Genomic DNA, 17,343 nt, shown 5'->3' with positions numbered 1-17,343 from the left:
CAGACCTAATTTTTTTGGTGTTACAGTAGAGTCTCACTTATCCAACATAAATGGGCCGGCAGAATGTTGGATAAGCCAATATGTTGGATAATAAGGAGGCATTAAGGAAAAGCCTATTAAACATCAAATTAGGTTATGATTTTACAAATGAAGCACCAAAACATCATGTTAGACAACAAATTTGGCAGAAAAAGTAGTTCAATACGCAGTAATGCTATGTAGTAATTACTGTATTTATGAATTTTACACCAAAATATCATGATATATTGAAAACATTGACTACAAAAATGCGTTGGATAATCCAGAATGTTGGATAAGCGAGTGTTGGATAAGTGAGACTCTACTGTAAGTATAATTCGGGTAGTTTATTAAATCTTTTTTCTATTATCTTTTGCAGGCTTTCATGGATTATTGACCAGAATTCTTTAGCTTTCCTGCATTTCCACCACATATGGAAATATGTGCCCTCTTCCTCTCCACACTTCCAACATTTTGTATTCATGCTTTTATTTATCAGACCTAATTTTTTTGGTGTTATATGCCACCTGTATAGCATCTTCATCCAATTTTCTTTTAAATCATAGGAGTATGTAAATTTTAATTTTCTGTTCCAATTTCAAACTTCTTGAGATGTTTAGTTTAACCCTCAAAACCACAAATTGAATATGGAAGGAGACAATGCACCAAAACACTCAAGTGAAACATATTGTTTAATGATTCCTGTTGTCAACATGGAAGTCAAGTAACAAACAGGTGATTTTTTTCCCCAATCAAACGTCAAGGGACATAAAGAACGCCAATGTAACATTTCAGTACCAAACAGAGAAGACATCTGATTCATAAGAAGGCAAATGGGCATCCAGATAGATTTCTTAGAGCCATAGACAACCTAAAAACCACATGGATCTCCATCTATCTACTAAAGGCTTTTCTTCCATCCTGTTCTTCTCTACTTCTGGTTCTGTGAAGGCCACTGGGTCGGCTGCTTAACCTGTTGCTGTTGTTGGCATGGAGGTGGGACAACCACCCCTGGAGTTTGCTGTTGGCAACTTGGAACAGGCTTTGCGCCACAACTTGGCTGCCTGGAACCACAGCCAGGAGAACTTTCTCTGTTGTGGCAAGATCTTTCCTTCTCCTCGTGGCAAGAACTTCTACCCCGGTGGCATGATGGAGCCTCCTGTTGAGGTGGCTTGTGGCAATCTCTATCCCCGCGGGAGCACATGGCGATTCCTGTCTGCTTGGAAGTGCTGGAAAGAAGAAAGCAGAAATGTTCCTTCAAAGAAGGTCCAATGCCAATGTGACTTTCTCATGGCCGAGTCCTCTTTCAGAGCAATACAGATTCAGTCAACATTTTTCCTTAACTCCATATTTAGGAGAAAAGCATCCCTGGTCTACATGAAGCCAATGATGTGCATGACAGGTTGAATAGAGACAATGGCACACCATCCTGGCCAATTTATCACATCCCCTGCCGTTGTCCCATAATCCTTAAAATTGACTTGTCAACCCATCACCATAACCAAGCACTTCACTCTATTCATTCATGGAAGGAGACTCAAGTCTATGGAAACATATCTTGCCAGCGTTGTGCTCAGTTCATCTCTGTTTCTACAAGACTTTCTTGGTCTTCCTATTTTATTTATATGTCTAAAGTTGTCACAAGTCCAGAGTTGACTTTCATATTCTCGGACCTACCAAGAGGCACAACAGTGCTTATTGTTATGTGCCTTCAAGTCAACCCAATGTTTTGGTTGCCCTATGATAGAGCTTTCATAGCAAGGTTTCTTCAGAGAAAGTTTTCCATGCTTTCTTCTCAAGCTGGGAAGAAGTTATGACATCCTGGAGGGCCTTGAACTTTTCATGCCTGAACAAAAATTTGAACCCTGGTCTCCTAAACACTCAGACCACTACAACCTTGCATATGTTTGTTTGATATCTAACCTGAAAATGGAAGCTTTCTTGTTAGTAATAGAAAATGTGCACATCTCTATATGCAACACATTCTAAAAATACGTTCTATTCTTTTAAAAAATTAATTCCAAGTATTTTCATCAGTCCTAAGCATGCAATAGAAATTCTTTGCAAACTTACCCAAAAGGTCAATGTGTATCAGTCAAGAGCTCAGGTGTGTATCTATCAGAGCGAACAGTGAGGACTTTTATATGGTTTCCTTGCCTTCCTTCTTCCGATGAGACTCACTTCTTGGGAAATATTAGTGAGCAAAACTTGGCTTCCTTGTGAGGAATAGTTTCAGTGAATGGACCTCACCCTCTGGGGAAAAAAGGAATACCATGAAACAATGCAACCACTTTGGCAATACGGCATGACAAAGCCGGGACTGGATTGGCACAAGGTAACATAATTGCCATTGCCAAAGATTCAATCCATTGAGAAATGCATGCGATTGATAAAGAAGTAGATGTCCACTAGGAACAGTCCTTTCTAGGGATGCTTTCCTGGATTCTTTGAAGTCACATCATCAGATAACTAATAATGATTGGCTGAACATCCCTAGTCTGGAAATCCAAAACTGAAAAACCTCCAGAACCTAGATTCTTTGAAGACACATCATCAGACAACTAATACTGATGCAGGCTGAGCATCCCCACTTTGGAAATCCAAAACTGGAAAAGCTCCAGTACCTGAAGGTTCTTTCTTGGTAGCCACCAGTTTTTGCCTTTTTTCCTTCTCTTACACCTAGAGGAAGGAAAGAAGGAAGGAAGGAAGGAAGGAAGGAAGGAAGGAAGGAAGGAAGGAAGGAAGGACGGACAGAGGAATTCCTCAACTCCTTGTTGCTATCCCTTCCTCCGTCTCTGTCCCCCTTTCAACGTATGTGCTGGAATCCCCATGAAGTCAACACACTTGTGAAAGAACGACTATACCACTTGCTTCACGCTCATGACAATAATGTGAAGTGGCGATGTTAATCATGTTGGTGGTCAAAACCAACCACTTGGTGTAAAGAAGATTTATTTAAATATATATATATATATATATATATATATATATATATATATATATATCCGCTGCCACCAAATGTAAAGATGTTTTAATTAAATACTGCCACCAGTTATGAAGTCTTTATAATGTTGCCACCAAAAGGGGATTATTAACACTTGACACCACTTTGGAAAGATGTAGCCACCAACTGTCTTAGAGATGAGACCTTTTAAATTTTGTTTTTATTTCTCTTCTTATTTGCTGTTGATGGTAATATATGTGACAGAAGTTGAGATGTTAGAAAGAACAATAACAAGTCTATTCAGGCACAAAGCTTAATGGTTACAATAACTCTTCTTTTTAGAGGCACTTTAGTTAACAGTTGCAATATTAGAATGTTTGTTTACTTAAAGTATGTAAAACTTCTTTCTCTACTGCTTTTAAACTGCAGTCACCCTGTGAATTACAATCACAGATTATCTGTTCCTCATCAGGAGACAGACTACCTTAAAATAAGTCACCAAACTTATTTTAAACTGACTCAAAATAAGCAATTGAGCCTCCCTGATCCTTTCAACTGAGGATCAGTCTCCTTGTACCTCATCAGGGCACAGACTAACTGCTTCTTTTTAAACCTGCACTTCTCCAACAAAATGACAGTTGGCTCCGCCCACTTCTCCATGGCAACCAACTCCTGAGTGCAAGGATGCAATAACTGAAATATTGACCCTTTTAAACTCAAACACACAATTAAACATAACATCTGTAAACTAAAAATTCGCACTTCATTACACTTGGCTTCCTTTCTTGCTCTACTATCAGGGCTCCTGCCAGATGGAGATGAGTCACCCCCAGCTAGACCCACCAAGGGTCCAGTGATGTAGAGCAGGGGTTCTCAAAGTGTGCTCCATGGAGCCCTTGGGGCTCCGTGAAGCATACTGAGGGGCTCTGCAGTTCCTTCCTCCTCCTCCTTTCTCCCCCTCCAAGCGTCCCCTCCTTTTTCCTGCTTCTCTCTCCTCCCCTGCTCCCCCCGAAAAGCCTTTCCTCCTTTCCTTGCTTGCTTCCAATCCCTATTCCCCCCCCCCCCACTGCTTTTATTATGCTTTTCCATGGTAGAAGGGAGCTAACTTGGATGCTGCTGCTGCTGCTGCTACTACTACTACTACAAAGGCTGGGTGACCATCTGTTGGGTGTTTTGATTGTGCTTTTCCTGCATGATATAATATATAAACATTTCTTGGGGCTCCACAATAAGGGCTCCACAGCTGAAAAAATTGGAGAAACCTTGATGTAGACTATGTGTGGAGATGATGGGATTTGAAATGGTTCAGAAGTAACTCTTACAGAGTTGGAATTTTTCAGGGGAACCTGTAAGGAGCTAATAACGACTGCCACCAATTTGTGAAGATACAACTACCAAAGACTCAGAGAGGAGACCTTTTTTTTTTCTTTCTTCTTCTTATTCACTTTAGATGGTAATGTAACTTGGTTTATAATATATGCGTCAGAGGTTTAGATATTGGAAGAACAATAACAAGTTTATTCAGGCACAGAGCTTAGTGGTTACAATGTTGTTTCTCACTTAGAGGTATTTTTATTAACAGTTACGATACTAGAATGAGATGAGTCAAACTCCCTAAAGTGTCACTTCTTTTACTTAAAGTAGTTAGAACTTCTTTCTCTGCTACTTTTAAACTGCAGTCACCCTTGTGATATACAATCACAGATTCTCTGTTCCTTACCAAGAGACAGACTACATTAAATAAGTCACCAAACTTATTTTAAACCGACTCAAAATGAATAATTGAGTCTCCTTGATCCCCTCAACCTAGGATCAATCTTCCCTGTGCCTCATCAGAGCACAGACTGAATCCCTTTTTTTTAAAACTGCACTTCTTCAACAAAAGGGAAGTTGGCTCCGCCTACTTCTCCATGGCAACCAGCCTCTGAGTGCTGAGATGCAATAACCGTAATACTTACCCTTTTAAAACACAAACACACAATTAAACATAACATCTGTAAACCAAAAATTCGTACTTCATTACAGAACCCTTTTGGGCTCCACTGAAAAATCCTGTTAGCTGCACCATCTGTAGTCCTTTTCTGGGTCGTTCCTTCCTGGAGCCAACTGAACCTTGACCAGTAAAGTTCCAGAGATGACTTCTAGGACATATAGTTTTTCTTTTTCACCCAAAATAACCAAAAGAAGCATTCATCCTCTAGGATCCTTTCCCTTGATCCATGTGACTCCTTCCATGGTGGTCTTTCGTCACTCCTCAGTTGACTATCAATAACGCCAAGCATGGAGCCAGTGGTTTGAGCACAGGACTACAGTTCTGGAGAATTAGCCTTCGATTCCCCATCCAGCAATGGAAACCTACTGCATGACCTTGGGTGAATCACACATCATTCATAGGGTTATGACAAGTCATAGCATTTGATAGACTCCCTTGGATGGCCTAGAACCATGGTTCTCAACTTGTGGGCCCTCAGATGTTTTGGCCTTCAACTTCCAGAAATCCTAACAGGTAGGATTTCTGGGAGTTGTAGGCCAAAATATCTGAGGACCCACAGGTTGAGAACCACTGACCTAGAATATTCCTAGAGTGAATATATTTCATTGGCTGGAATTAGGTGAAACCAGGGGTATTGGGTTGGTGGTGTTAATAAAATGAGCCTGGTAACATTGGGGATACAGTAGAGTCTCACTTATCCAACACTTGCTTATCCAACATTCTGGATTATCCAACGCATTTTTGTAGTCAATGTTTTCAATAAATCGTGATATTTTGGTGCCAAATTCGTAAATACAGTAATTACTACATAGCATTACTGCACATTGAACTACTTTTTCTGTCAAATTTGTTGTATAACATGACGTTTTGGTGCTGAATTTGTAAAATCATAACCTAATTTGATGTTTAATAGGCTTCTCCTTAATCTCTCCTTATTATCCAACATATTCGCTTATCCAACGTTCTGCTGGCCCGTTTATGTTGGATAAGTGAGACTCTACTGTATATTCAAAAGTCACGTTTTGGGTATTTTGGATAAGGGCATTTTTAATGAGAGGAATGAGAGAGAGGAATGGTTAAATAAAGCATGAGAAATAAAGGATATGGATCAGTTAACGTTCCTATTGAAAAAGAACACTGGCAAGGGAGTAAAAAAGACTGATTGGTCAGCATTTGAAGAACATATGAAGACGACGTACAACCCTTAAGAGAAAAAATAAAATCAAAAATTTTATAAACAAAAGGGTGAGAACTGAAAATGAACAGATTTGAAGAACAATGGATAGAAACGAGATGAACAGAAGCTCAATACCTTTTTTTCTCCTTTTCTCTCTCTCTTTTCCTTTTTCCCTCTTTTTCAAACTTTTCTATAAATAATGTTCCCACTCTTTTGTTGTACAAATATTTAGAAAATCTTTAATAAAAAGTATTTTTTTTAAAAAAAGTCACGTTCCAAAAATTATTATATTATTCCTTCCAAAACTATTCACACCCGTGTTTATGTTTCTGAAATATCCTCTGAAGAAACAGAATGACATCATTTGCTACTCAGAACTTTTAATCAGAGATACCAAAGATGGAATGCAAGACTTTCCATATGCAAAGTAGGGAATCTACCCTCGAGCATTGCTCTTTCCAGCTGCCTGGAATATACTTGCGTTGTGTGGTCTGAGTCCTATCTTTGTTACCAACTATTATTCTTAGAGCAATATCATTCTTCAAGAGTTGTAGGACGAACTTTGTGATGTAATCGAGATGAGCAAGGAGGCAATCATCGGTGAGTACAAATGAAGCTCTAAGTTGGGTGTAGAGCAGAAGGTGGAAATTAGACAATTATCCTTATGAAATGAATTGATACGTGTTCTCTCCACCTCCCTTCCTTCCTCAAGACACACATACCCCAACCTTGGAGACAGTTTTCTAGCCCGGGCTTGTCCCAACTGCATCATCGGAGAGGAATGGTGAAGCAACAGAAATGTAGTCTTGGCTCATATCAGGTTTGAGCATTGAGCAAGGTGGGAAGGATAAAAAGAAGTGCCTTCGATCAACTTTCCTGTCATGGTGTCCTCCACAAGTTTGAGTTATGGATGGTGGAAGCTGCAGACACCAAACATCTGGAAGGAACCATCTCCGGAAATATCTTACTTCACTCTTTCTATTTATCTGTGAGAACTTCTTTCTCCCTTTCATCCCCTAACTTCTTTTCTTTTCCCCTTTTGTCTCTCTTTTTCTTCTTCCTTCCTTCCTTCCTTCCTTCCTTCCTTCCTTCCTTCCTTCCTTCCTTCCTTCCTTCCTTCCTTCCTTCCTTCCTTCCTTCCTCTCCTTTTCCTCTTTCTCTCTCTTGTCCTCCTCTTTCTCATTTGCCTTTATTTTTTGTTCATCCCTTTTTCATTCTGTTCCCTTCTTCCTCTTCGTCATTCTTTCTTTCTCTCCTTTTCCTCTCTTCCTTCCTTCCCTCTCTCTTTTTCTCTCCTCCTCCTGTTTTTCTCATTCTTCTTTCTTTCTCGGCTCTCTCTTCCTTCCTTCCCTCTCCACGCTTTATTTCTCTTCTTTCTCTTTTCATTATTTCCCATCCTGTCACTCCCCTTTCTCCCACTCCCCCTCCTTTCGTCCTTCCTTCCTTCCTTCCTTCCTTCCTTCCTTCCTTCCTTCCTTCCTTCCTTCCTTCCTTCCTTCCTTCCTTCCTTTCCCCATTCTTCCTTCCCTTCTTCTTTCTGCTCTCTCTTTCTTTCCTTGTCTTTCACTCAACACATCTCCTTCCTTCCTTCCTTCCTTCCTTCCTTCCTTCCTTCCTTCCTTCCTTCCTTCCTTCCTTCCTTCCTTTCCCCATTCTTCCTTCCCTTCTTCTTTCTGTTCTCTCATTCTTTCATTTTCTTTCACTCAGCCCATCTTCTTCCTTCCTTCCTTCCTTCCTTCCTTCCTTCCTTCCTTCCTTCCTTCCTTCCTTCCTTCCTTCCTTCCTTTCTTTCCCCATTCTTCCTTCCCTTCTTCTTTCCGCTCTCTCTTTCTTTCCTTTTCTTTCACTCAGCCCATCTTCTTCCTTCCTTCCTTCCTTCCTTCCTTCCTTCCTTCCTTCCTTCCTTCCTTCCTTCCTTCCTTCCTTCCTTTCCCCATTCTTCCCTCCCTTCTTCTTTCTGCTCTCTTTCTTTCCTTGTCTTTCGCTCAACACATTTTCCTTCCTTCCTTCCTTCCTTCCTTCCTTCCTTCCTTCCTTCCTTCCTTCCTTCCTTCCTTCCTTCCTTCCTTCCTTTCCCCTTTCTTCCTTCCCTTCTTCTTTCCACTCTCTCTTTCTTTCCTTTTCTTTCATTCAGCCCATCTTCTTCCTTCCTTCCTTCCTTCCTTCCTTCCTTCCTTCCTTCCTTCCTTCCTTCCTTCCTTCCTTCCTTCCTTCCTCTTTTTTACCCTTCTCTGGTCCCTCCTTCCTTCCCTTCCCGTAGTTCTCTGACTTGGGAAGGAGGTTTAGCTGATAGATAACTGTTAGGGATTTTGTTGTGTTGAGGAAAACTACCCAAAATCATAGAGCATCCATAAATATAAACAGCAGGATACTTATAGTTGGGCATTCAGCTCACAGCAAGCAGGATGTGAAGTGCTATGTGGCTGTAAAGAATTTAGAGCTTAGGAGGCAAAGAGCCAGAGTTCAATCTTTATAATCACAAAAGGTTTATTTACAAAAAAAAATAATAGCTGTGTTTAATAATAAAGAACTGGGTCCTAACTACTCTATAACTAATCCGATCTCTCCAGGGTTCAAAAAAGAGGGCAAAATCTCAATGCACACATCTCCCCTTGAAATCGAGTCCTAGCTCAATATCACCCTGACACACAAGCAGAGAGAGATCTCAATACACACTGCATGCACTTAGATGTAAAAGTAGAAGTTGGAAGCAAAAGGCTTGCAGTAGAAAAGTATCTATTCTATACAGCCATTCAGAATAAGAGCAAAAACAGAGAGAAGAAATGAATAAATTCCAACTGTCATACAGGAGACATGGGGGAGTGAATCCTTCAGCCTATTCTAAGCTAACTACTCCTCATTCGTGAGTGCAGACTTGGGCAGTGTGCGGTTGAATTCCAACAATAACAACCAACTCAAGGTTTCAGAGGAATTTTCATAGTCTTCTTCTGTAGCTGGGTTTACCTAGCTCAGGACGTGAAACATACGATTCTGTGCAGAATGTGCACAAAACTTCCGCTCTTGTGGTCAGAGCAAGTACTTGCCATGTTTTGAGTAAAAGAGGCACAAACCTGCAGAGAGTCACAGACATCTAGTTGTTGAAATTAGCAATGAATGACATAACAAATGGATAACGAAAGAGCATCTCTGTTAAAGATGGGATTCTAGCACCCTCCTCAGGTTGGTGAATGAATTATCTACAAAATATTGCAACTCTTCCAGACACTGAGATCATGCTTTACTTCGGTTGCTAGATGGCAGAAGACATTTCATAGTCTTTGTTCTCCTTTGCCAAAACTCCAACTTTCAGGATCCCATAGTGATATCGAGCTAGGATTTGGGGGGATCCCCTTCTTTAAGAGGAAACCCTAGCTCCTACCCCCCGGCCGTAGGTCCAAGAATCCTGGCAAGGGGGGAGTCACTAAAAGTCAGGATTTCTCACTACAAAGATCTCACCCTCAGACATGAAGAAAGAAGACCGAGTTGTTTATTCAGTTCAGCTGAAATGGATGACACCCGCGATCGTTCGTCAGTAAGCCATAACACACAATACAGAACGGTAACTTTTATAATACAGAAAATGGGATTTGAAATTCACGCCATTCATTTCCCCCGCCTACCTGCACGCTGATTGGTCCCTGAGGCAGCGGCGCGAACCCCTGTCCAATCAAGGAGCTCCTACCGTCTCGGTTTTTCCACCAATCAGAGGCGAGGGGACGGGCTGAGCCGAGAACAATGGATTTGCTAGGGATAATGATAGAGTCATTGAGCCAATATGCAAGAAGGAAGTACCGAGCCATCCATTTCAGCTGAACTGAATAAACAACTCGGTCTTCTTTCTTCATGTCTGAGGATGAGATCTTTGTAGCGAGAAATCTTGACTTTTAGCGACTCCCCCCTTTCCAGGATTCTCGGACCTACGGCTGGGGGGTAGGAGCTAGGGTTCCCTCTTAAAGAAGGGGATCCCCCAAATCCTAGCTCGATATCAATAGCACTGAGCCATGACAGTTCAAATGTGGCCAAATTGCACTCACTCAACAGTGTAGATGTGTCCCTGTGATCCAGAAGGTTTGATCATTTGGTTCATTTCACCTCTCGTGTTCCAGAGGTGCTTATGTAGACAGCCCGTCGGTTAGACATATATTACTTGTTATACCTTTCCAGCAAGAAATATGAGATGCGATGAGATGACCCCCAACCTGTGCCTTTTCCATGTATCACTATTTGTTCCATATCCATGGTAAACATTGCCTCTCATCTGTTCCACCTACAGACCAGGTTTTTTCCACTGCCTTATCTTTTTATCACTTTGGCTCCACCTGGCGCTTCATCTCATTATCCCTGTCTTTAGGATGCCTATCTCTAAAGAACAAGGTAGACGTAAGTATTGCGACATGTGCAGAGAAATATGGAAGTTCTGCCCTGTTTCAGATACTGATCTAGGTAGGCATCCAGATTAGGGTTGTGCTTTCAGGGTAGACCTTGACCCATTTTGTGTCCCAGCTTTTAGTGGGGGGCGGGGGTTCCGATCTATTTTTTTTTGGGAGCCTTTTGATTTTTTAATAATGATTTTTATTGAAGTTGGTATATAACACCAAACAAATTGGAATAACGGAGGCAGTGACAGACTTTATATTTCTAGGCGAGAAGATCACTGCAGATGCAGACTGCAGCCAGGAAATCAGAAGACGTCTACTTCTTGGGAGGAAAGCAATGGCCAACCTTGACAAAATAGTGAAAAGCAGAGACATCACACTGGCCACGAAGGTCCACAGAGTCAAAGCAATGGTATTCCCCGTAGTGACCTATGGATGCGAGAGCTGGACCATAAGGAAGGCTGAGAGAAGGAAGATAGATGCTTTTGAACTCTGGTGCTGGAGGAAAATCCTGAGAGTGCCTTGGATCACAAGAAGATCCAACCAGTCCATCCTCCAGGAAATAATGCCCAATGGCTGCTCACTGGAGGGAAGGAGATTAGAGGCAAAGTTGAAGTATTTTGGCTACATCATGAGGAGACAGGAAAGCTTGGAAAAGATCACGATGCTGGGGAAAATGGAAGGAAAAAGGAAGAGAGGCCGACCAAGGACGAGATGGATGGACGGTATCATTGAAGTGACTGGCTTGACATTGAAGGAACTGGGGGCGGTGACGGCCGACAGGGAGCTCTGGCGTGGACTGGTCCATGAGGTCACGAAGAGTCGGAGACGACTAAACGAATGAGCAGCAGCATGGTTGCCTTAGTGGGTGATCTTCATCTTAACACTGACAAGGGATGTGTGTCTCGGTTGGTGCTTTCAGATCTCTCAGCAGCTTTTGATATCATCAACCATGGTATCCTTCTACAAAGCTGGTGTGTGTTTCTGGAATCTGATGCATTGTGTTGTAGTGGTTCTTGTCATATTTCACAGTCAGATTTCAGATGATAGTGCTTCGGGATAGCTGCTCTTCAGAGAAGGAGCTGTTATATAGCATCCCACAGGATGGCATTCTATCTCCACTGGAACCACTGGAATAGATCATCTGGAAGCATGTGATGGGGTGCTATCAGTATGCTGATGGAACCCAAATATATTTCTCCATGTCAGGATGTGATCCCCCAGCATTCACACTAGCTGAACTATTCCCATCCTGCCAAAAGCAATTGGGGTAGAGATAACCTAAATGATGAGGAGCCATCTGGCTAGGAGGACTGATTTATGGCCATGATCTGGTTTCCAAGCTTGGGAAAGGACTATCAACAGATAGGCGTGAATGTGGAAGGGGGGCTGGGGGGAAGTAGTAGTTTGATATGCTAGGGTCCGGGCGGAAGTTGATTAGGAGCAGCTTTGGGGAACACTGTTGGTTTTGATTATTATTATTATTATTATTATTATTATTATTATTATTATTATTACTATTATTATTATTATTACACAGCAAACAAGATAGATATGCTGGATTTCATATCACAAAATCACAAGTCGAACACTTCCCAAGTGTCTAGGACTGTGTGATGTATTTTCGGATGATGCGCACAGATCCCAGTGGGGTGGCCTTTTGCAGCTGGCAGATCGTAACTTTGTCAATACCTATTGTTTCCAAATGCCGGCTGAGATCTTTTGGCATGGCACCACCATGACCACCTGTATTGGTTTCTGCCAGAGTCTTTGAAGTTCAATCTTGAGGTCCTGATAGCGGCTGAGTTTTTCCTGTTGTTTTTCGTCAATGTGACTGTCACCTGGGATGGCAACATCAATGATCCAAACCTTGTTCTTTTCCACAACTGTGATGTCTGGTGTGTTGTGTTCCAGAACTTTGTCAGTCTGGATTCGGAAGTCCCACAGTACCTTTGCGTGCTCATTTTCCTTTACTTTTGCATGTTTGTGATCCCACCAGTTCTTTGCTGCTGGCAGGTGGTACTTGAGGCATATGTTCCAATGAATCATTTGGGCCACATAGTTGTGCCTCTGTTTGTAGTCTGTCTGTGCGATTTTCTTACAGCAGCTGAGGATATGATCCATGGTTTCATCAGCTTCCTTGCATAGTCTGCATTTTGGGTCATCAGCTGATTTTTCGATCTTGGCCTGAATTGCCTTTGTCCTGATGTCTTGCTCCTGGGCTGCAAGGATCAGGTCTTCTGTCTCCTTCTTCAGGGTCCCATTCGTGAGCCAGAGCCAGGTCTTCTCCTTATCAGCTTTTCCTTCAATTTTGTCAAGGAACTTTCCATGCAATGTTTTGTTGTGCCAGCTGTCAGCTCTAGTTTGTAGTGCAGTTTTCTTATACTGATTCTTTGTCTGCTGTGTTTTGAGGAGTTTCTGATTTTTGACTTCAATCAAAGCAGGTTCTTCACTTTGCTTTCCATATTCTGCCAGGGCATGTTCTTCTTCTTTGACTGGTTGTTTTACTTGTAAGAGTCCTCTGCCCCTAATCTTCTAGGCAGATATAGCCGGTCAACATCACATTATTATTATTATTATTATTATTATTATTATTATTATTATTATTATTATTATCTGTTTGTGTGTATATGTGTGTTATTCCTTTCCTTTCCTATGTTGACAAAGATGGATCACAGTTCCTTGGACATTTAAGCACATGCAGTTGAGTGTTGTACACACTTCTGGTTGGTCCGACTCTGAAATTGTATATGCTACACCAATCGATTTCTGAATCTGGGTCAAAGCTGATTCAAAGAGATGCAGACCAATGTGATATCAGGAGACAGATGTTGCTCTTGGCAGCATGATTCAAGAAGGAACAAGAGACATGTTGATATTGAGGTAAGCTTTTATTATCTCCCATGCATTACAATGGAGATGGAAAACAGAGAATTAGCAAGGGATTCTTATTCATTCCCTTCCACCACAAAGACACACAAACCATAACTTATTTTGGAGTAGTCCATTGTGCATTAATTGTGAGAAACATTTAAATCATAAAATGCCATTAAAGAGAAGCATCGGGTAGGTAACATGCAGGAGATCATCCACTGAAAAGGACATTGGAAGAACATGGCAATCAGCTGGTTGAGGTATATCTGCTTTCTCACATGTTACTTGCAGGAAGGGGGCAGTGAGGTAACCTGCTTGGTTTGCCCTAGACAAGGTGGAACAACAAGGGGAACCTTGACCTGGGAAGAGCCACCACCTCCAACGACGACGGAAGTCCCACTAGATGCACCACCACAGCAGCCTCCACTGCTTCCCCCACTCACTACAATGGTTTGCCCACCGGAACCTCCTCCACAAACGGGGGAGACTCTACCTGATCCCCCACCAATAACCTTGACACCCCCACCTGATAGACCACCTCCACAGATGGATCCTCCTCCACCAGACCCTCCACCTACAACCTTAACACCACCACCTGATACACCACCTCCATAAACAGGGGAGATTCGTCCAGATCCCCCACCTACAACCTTAACACCCCCATCGGATAGACCACCTCCACAGATGGATCCTCCTCCACCAGACCCTCCACCTATAACTTTAACACCTCCACCTGATACACCACCTCCACAGATGGATCCTCCTCCACCAGATCCTCCACCGATAACCTTAACACCCCCACCTGATACACCGCCTCCATAAACGGGGGAGACTCTACCAGATCCCCCACCAATAACTTTGACACCTCCACATGATGCACCACCTCCATAAACGGGGGAGACTCTACCAGATCCCCCACCAATAACTTTGACACCTCCACATGATGCACCACCTCCATAAACGGGGGAGACTCTACCAGATCCCCCACCAATAACTTTGACACCTCCACATGATGCACCACCTCCATAAACAGGGGAGACTCTACCAGATCCTCCACCAATAACCTTCACACCTCCACCTGACACACCACCTCCACAAACGGGGGAGACTCTACCAGATCCCCCAATAACCTTCACACCTCCACCTGATACACCACCTCCACAAACTGGGGAGACTCTACCAGATCCACCACCAATAACCTTGACACCACCAACACCAGCATCTCCACTGCAACAGCCAGATGCGCTGCTAATTCCACTTCCAATAACCTGCTGTCCACCACCATAACATCCCCCACTGCCACCACTCCCAGGTACAGGTACAATGATGGATTGTCCACCTAATCCACCTCCACTACCTCCTCCACAGCCAATGCCTCCAGATCCAAAGCCACTATCAATCACTGGAATCTTTTGCTGGCCCATCCCACTGCCGTATCCCCCTCCGACACAGCATCCAGAAGACTGGCCGCCAACACCTGCTGGTATAATGACGGCTCCACCGGAGCTTCCACCGCTGCAGCAGCCAGAGCCTCGGATTTGTTGGATCCCTCCACTGCTGCCACAGCAAGAAGACCCTTGGCCTCCTGAGACAATGACGACACCTTGTCCTGATCCACCTCCACTAGAGCAGCAAGATCCTCCATAACCTCCGGAGACTTGGGCAATTCCAACAGAAGAGCCTCCACAGCATGAACTGCCGCTGCCACGACGGCCACAAGATGAGCCTCCGGAGACTTGGGCGATTCCAACAGAAGAGCCTCCACAGCCTGAACTACCGCTGCCACGACGGCCACAAGATGAACCTCCACCAGAAGAGCCTCCACAGCATGAACTGCCACTGCCGCTGCCACGACGGCCGCAACGAGGTGATCGGTTGGATCCACAGCAGCCACTTTGTCTTTGCTGACTCATCTTTCCAGGAGTTTGGGGTACTTGTCTGGTGAAGGTAAGTTCTGAAAGACAGCAAGAAACAAGTTGTAAGAAATCACAATAGGCACAGCCACATGCATATTTCCTTGAGATCTCATGAAAATGGTGGTATCTGGGCTTTTGAACTTCAGAGGCAGAGAGAAATTCACATGATGGGAATAATGTATGATGTATGCCAAGCAATCTATATATATAAAAGGGTAATGAAATTTCGGCCTAGGACAAAGCAACAAACCTACACATCCCAGAAACACTAAACTTGGCAGCACAACCCCTCATCCATGCCTCTACATTCTTACAACAAAAAGCTCCAGCTACTCCAGAAAATGGCCAGGCTTTGAGACTGCAAGGCTATTCACTGGTATTCCACCTGGCCAACAAAGGATTCCCATAAGCCACAGCAATCCGTGGCCGGGCAAAGCTAGTACTCTATATATAATCATTTTGCACTGCTATTGTGGTCCATATACTAGAGCATGAATTGGTTGATCATAGTGTTCATCCACAGACCAGTAGAATTCCATAGGGGAATCTGGTCCATGAAGTGATAGTGGATGAAAGTGATGATCCATAGACATTAGACAATAGTAGTCCATGAAGTAAAGGGATGAAGCAAAGTGATCTGTAGAGCAGTATAGTCCATGAAGTGATGGTGGACTAAAACATTCGTCCATAGATCAGACCAGGAGTGGTCCATGAACCATTGCGGTGGACCATAGACCAGTGTGGTCCATAAAACGGGTCAAAATGATGGAACATAGACCAAGAGTAGTCCATGAACTATCAGCTGCCAGTCCTAAGAGAGTTTCTAGGAAAGTAAATAACAACTGCAGACAACAATTAAAAACATGGTAACCTTTCCTGTAACACTGGGAAAAGTTGCTGGTCCCTCACACCAGATAACTTGGAGAACATGAATCTAACATACCTGTTAGGAAAGGTTTCACTTAAGCTTCTCTTCTCTGTAGTTCTTTCCTGTGAATGAGTTTATTCCAAAATGGGAGCCTCCCTCTTCCTTTTTGTAGTAGATCCCCCACACCCTATTCATAACTACAACTCAATTGTCTATCCTTTGTACTTGTTTCTATCTAAGGAAGTACAATCTCAATTGGATTCGTGGTTGCAAATTGGCAATGTGAACCCTTGATGTGGTCTAGAGAGATATAGGTCAGATAATGATTTAGAAGGCACCTGGTTCTAGCTAAGCAAGTTTGGCCCGATGTAATATATGAATGTGTGCCCTCACTGACAACAGTTTGGCTGAGGAATGCTTGCCTGTCAGATTTATCCTTTAATTATCCTTAAGGATTAAAAAGTTAAGGGAGTGGTTGACATCATTTGTTTAGCTCTAGCTGTCATTCAGACATGAGGGAGGGAACTCCATCGTTCAGCTCCTATGCTCACATACAACCAGACTCAAACGACCCTGAAAATGTTGGCTCCATACACAACATGGCACACTCCCCGAAGTTGCAAATTGTCAACGAGTTACTTTCCAACAAACGTGAATGGAATAAACTCTACGAAAAACTGCTAACATTTTCTCCACCTGGAACAGGGATCCAGAGAATGTTGGATTATAACTCCCATCATGCTCGAGTGGGGTTGATCAAGATCTGGATGGCCACAGATTTGTGAAAATTTCTCTACCCCTCCCTCTGAAAGAATTCTATACGGCATCAAGAGCTAATCCCAGTGTCCAAATTACGATGTTATCTTGGCAAAGAGGCCGATTGTTCCTCAATGAAAAAAAAAGGAATAAAAGCTATAAGCATCACAGCTTGGTCTTACCTCCTTGAATGGATGTGTCAAGAGAGAAGAAGTCCCAAAGGAGCGAATGTCGAACTGAGAGACCACAATGCTTTTTATACGGCTCTTGGCCTCTCCCACGGGAAATGAGACACCCCTAGGAATGGTAAGTGACATAGTTCGGATCTCTCTAACAACTGGCTTCATGGAACCCGAGATGCCTCATAAGTCATGTGAGATCCCTATCTCTCCCTCCTCTTTTTTTTCCTCGGGTATTGCAT

General features: G+C 42.9%; 1 protein-coding gene and 1 long non-coding RNA gene across 2 annotated transcripts; both read right to left on the bottom strand.

Annotated features, from left to right (window-relative positions):
* Nucleotides 1-212: 212 nt before the first annotated feature.
* LOC103280362 (uncharacterized) lies at nt 213-2,267 on the bottom strand. Its single transcript, XR_507315.3, has 2 exons — nt 2,092-2,267; nt 213-1,247 (listed from the first exon to the last, which is right to left on the bottom strand). It is a non-coding gene; the product is annotated as an uncharacterized LOC103280362 (long non-coding RNA).
* Nucleotides 2,268-13,663: 11,396 nt separating this feature from the next.
* Nucleotides 13,664-15,295, bottom strand: LOC103280361 (loricrin). The gene has a single exon (XM_008119119.3). It carries the CDS (start codon nt 15,293-15,295, stop codon nt 13,664-13,666), a length of 1,632 nt encoding a protein of 543 aa, XP_008117326.1.
* Nucleotides 15,296-17,343: the final 2,048 nt, after the last annotated feature.

Source organism: Anolis carolinensis, unplaced genomic scaffold (genome assembly GCF_035594765.1).
Source record: "Anolis carolinensis isolate JA03-04 unplaced genomic scaffold, rAnoCar3.1.pri scaffold_14, whole genome shotgun sequence".
Taxonomy (NCBI): Eukaryota; Metazoa; Chordata; class Lepidosauria; order Squamata; family Dactyloidae; genus Anolis; species Anolis carolinensis.
Note: the sequence above shows the minus strand (reverse complement) of the source record. Positions and strands in the feature narration are given on the sequence as shown.

Bases quoted from the DNA above. Each gene is read 5' to 3' on its own strand.
- LOC103280361 (XM_008119119.3), bottom strand. From the start codon at position 15,295: ATGAGTCAGCAAAGACAAAGTGGCTGCTGTGGATCCAACCGATCACCT.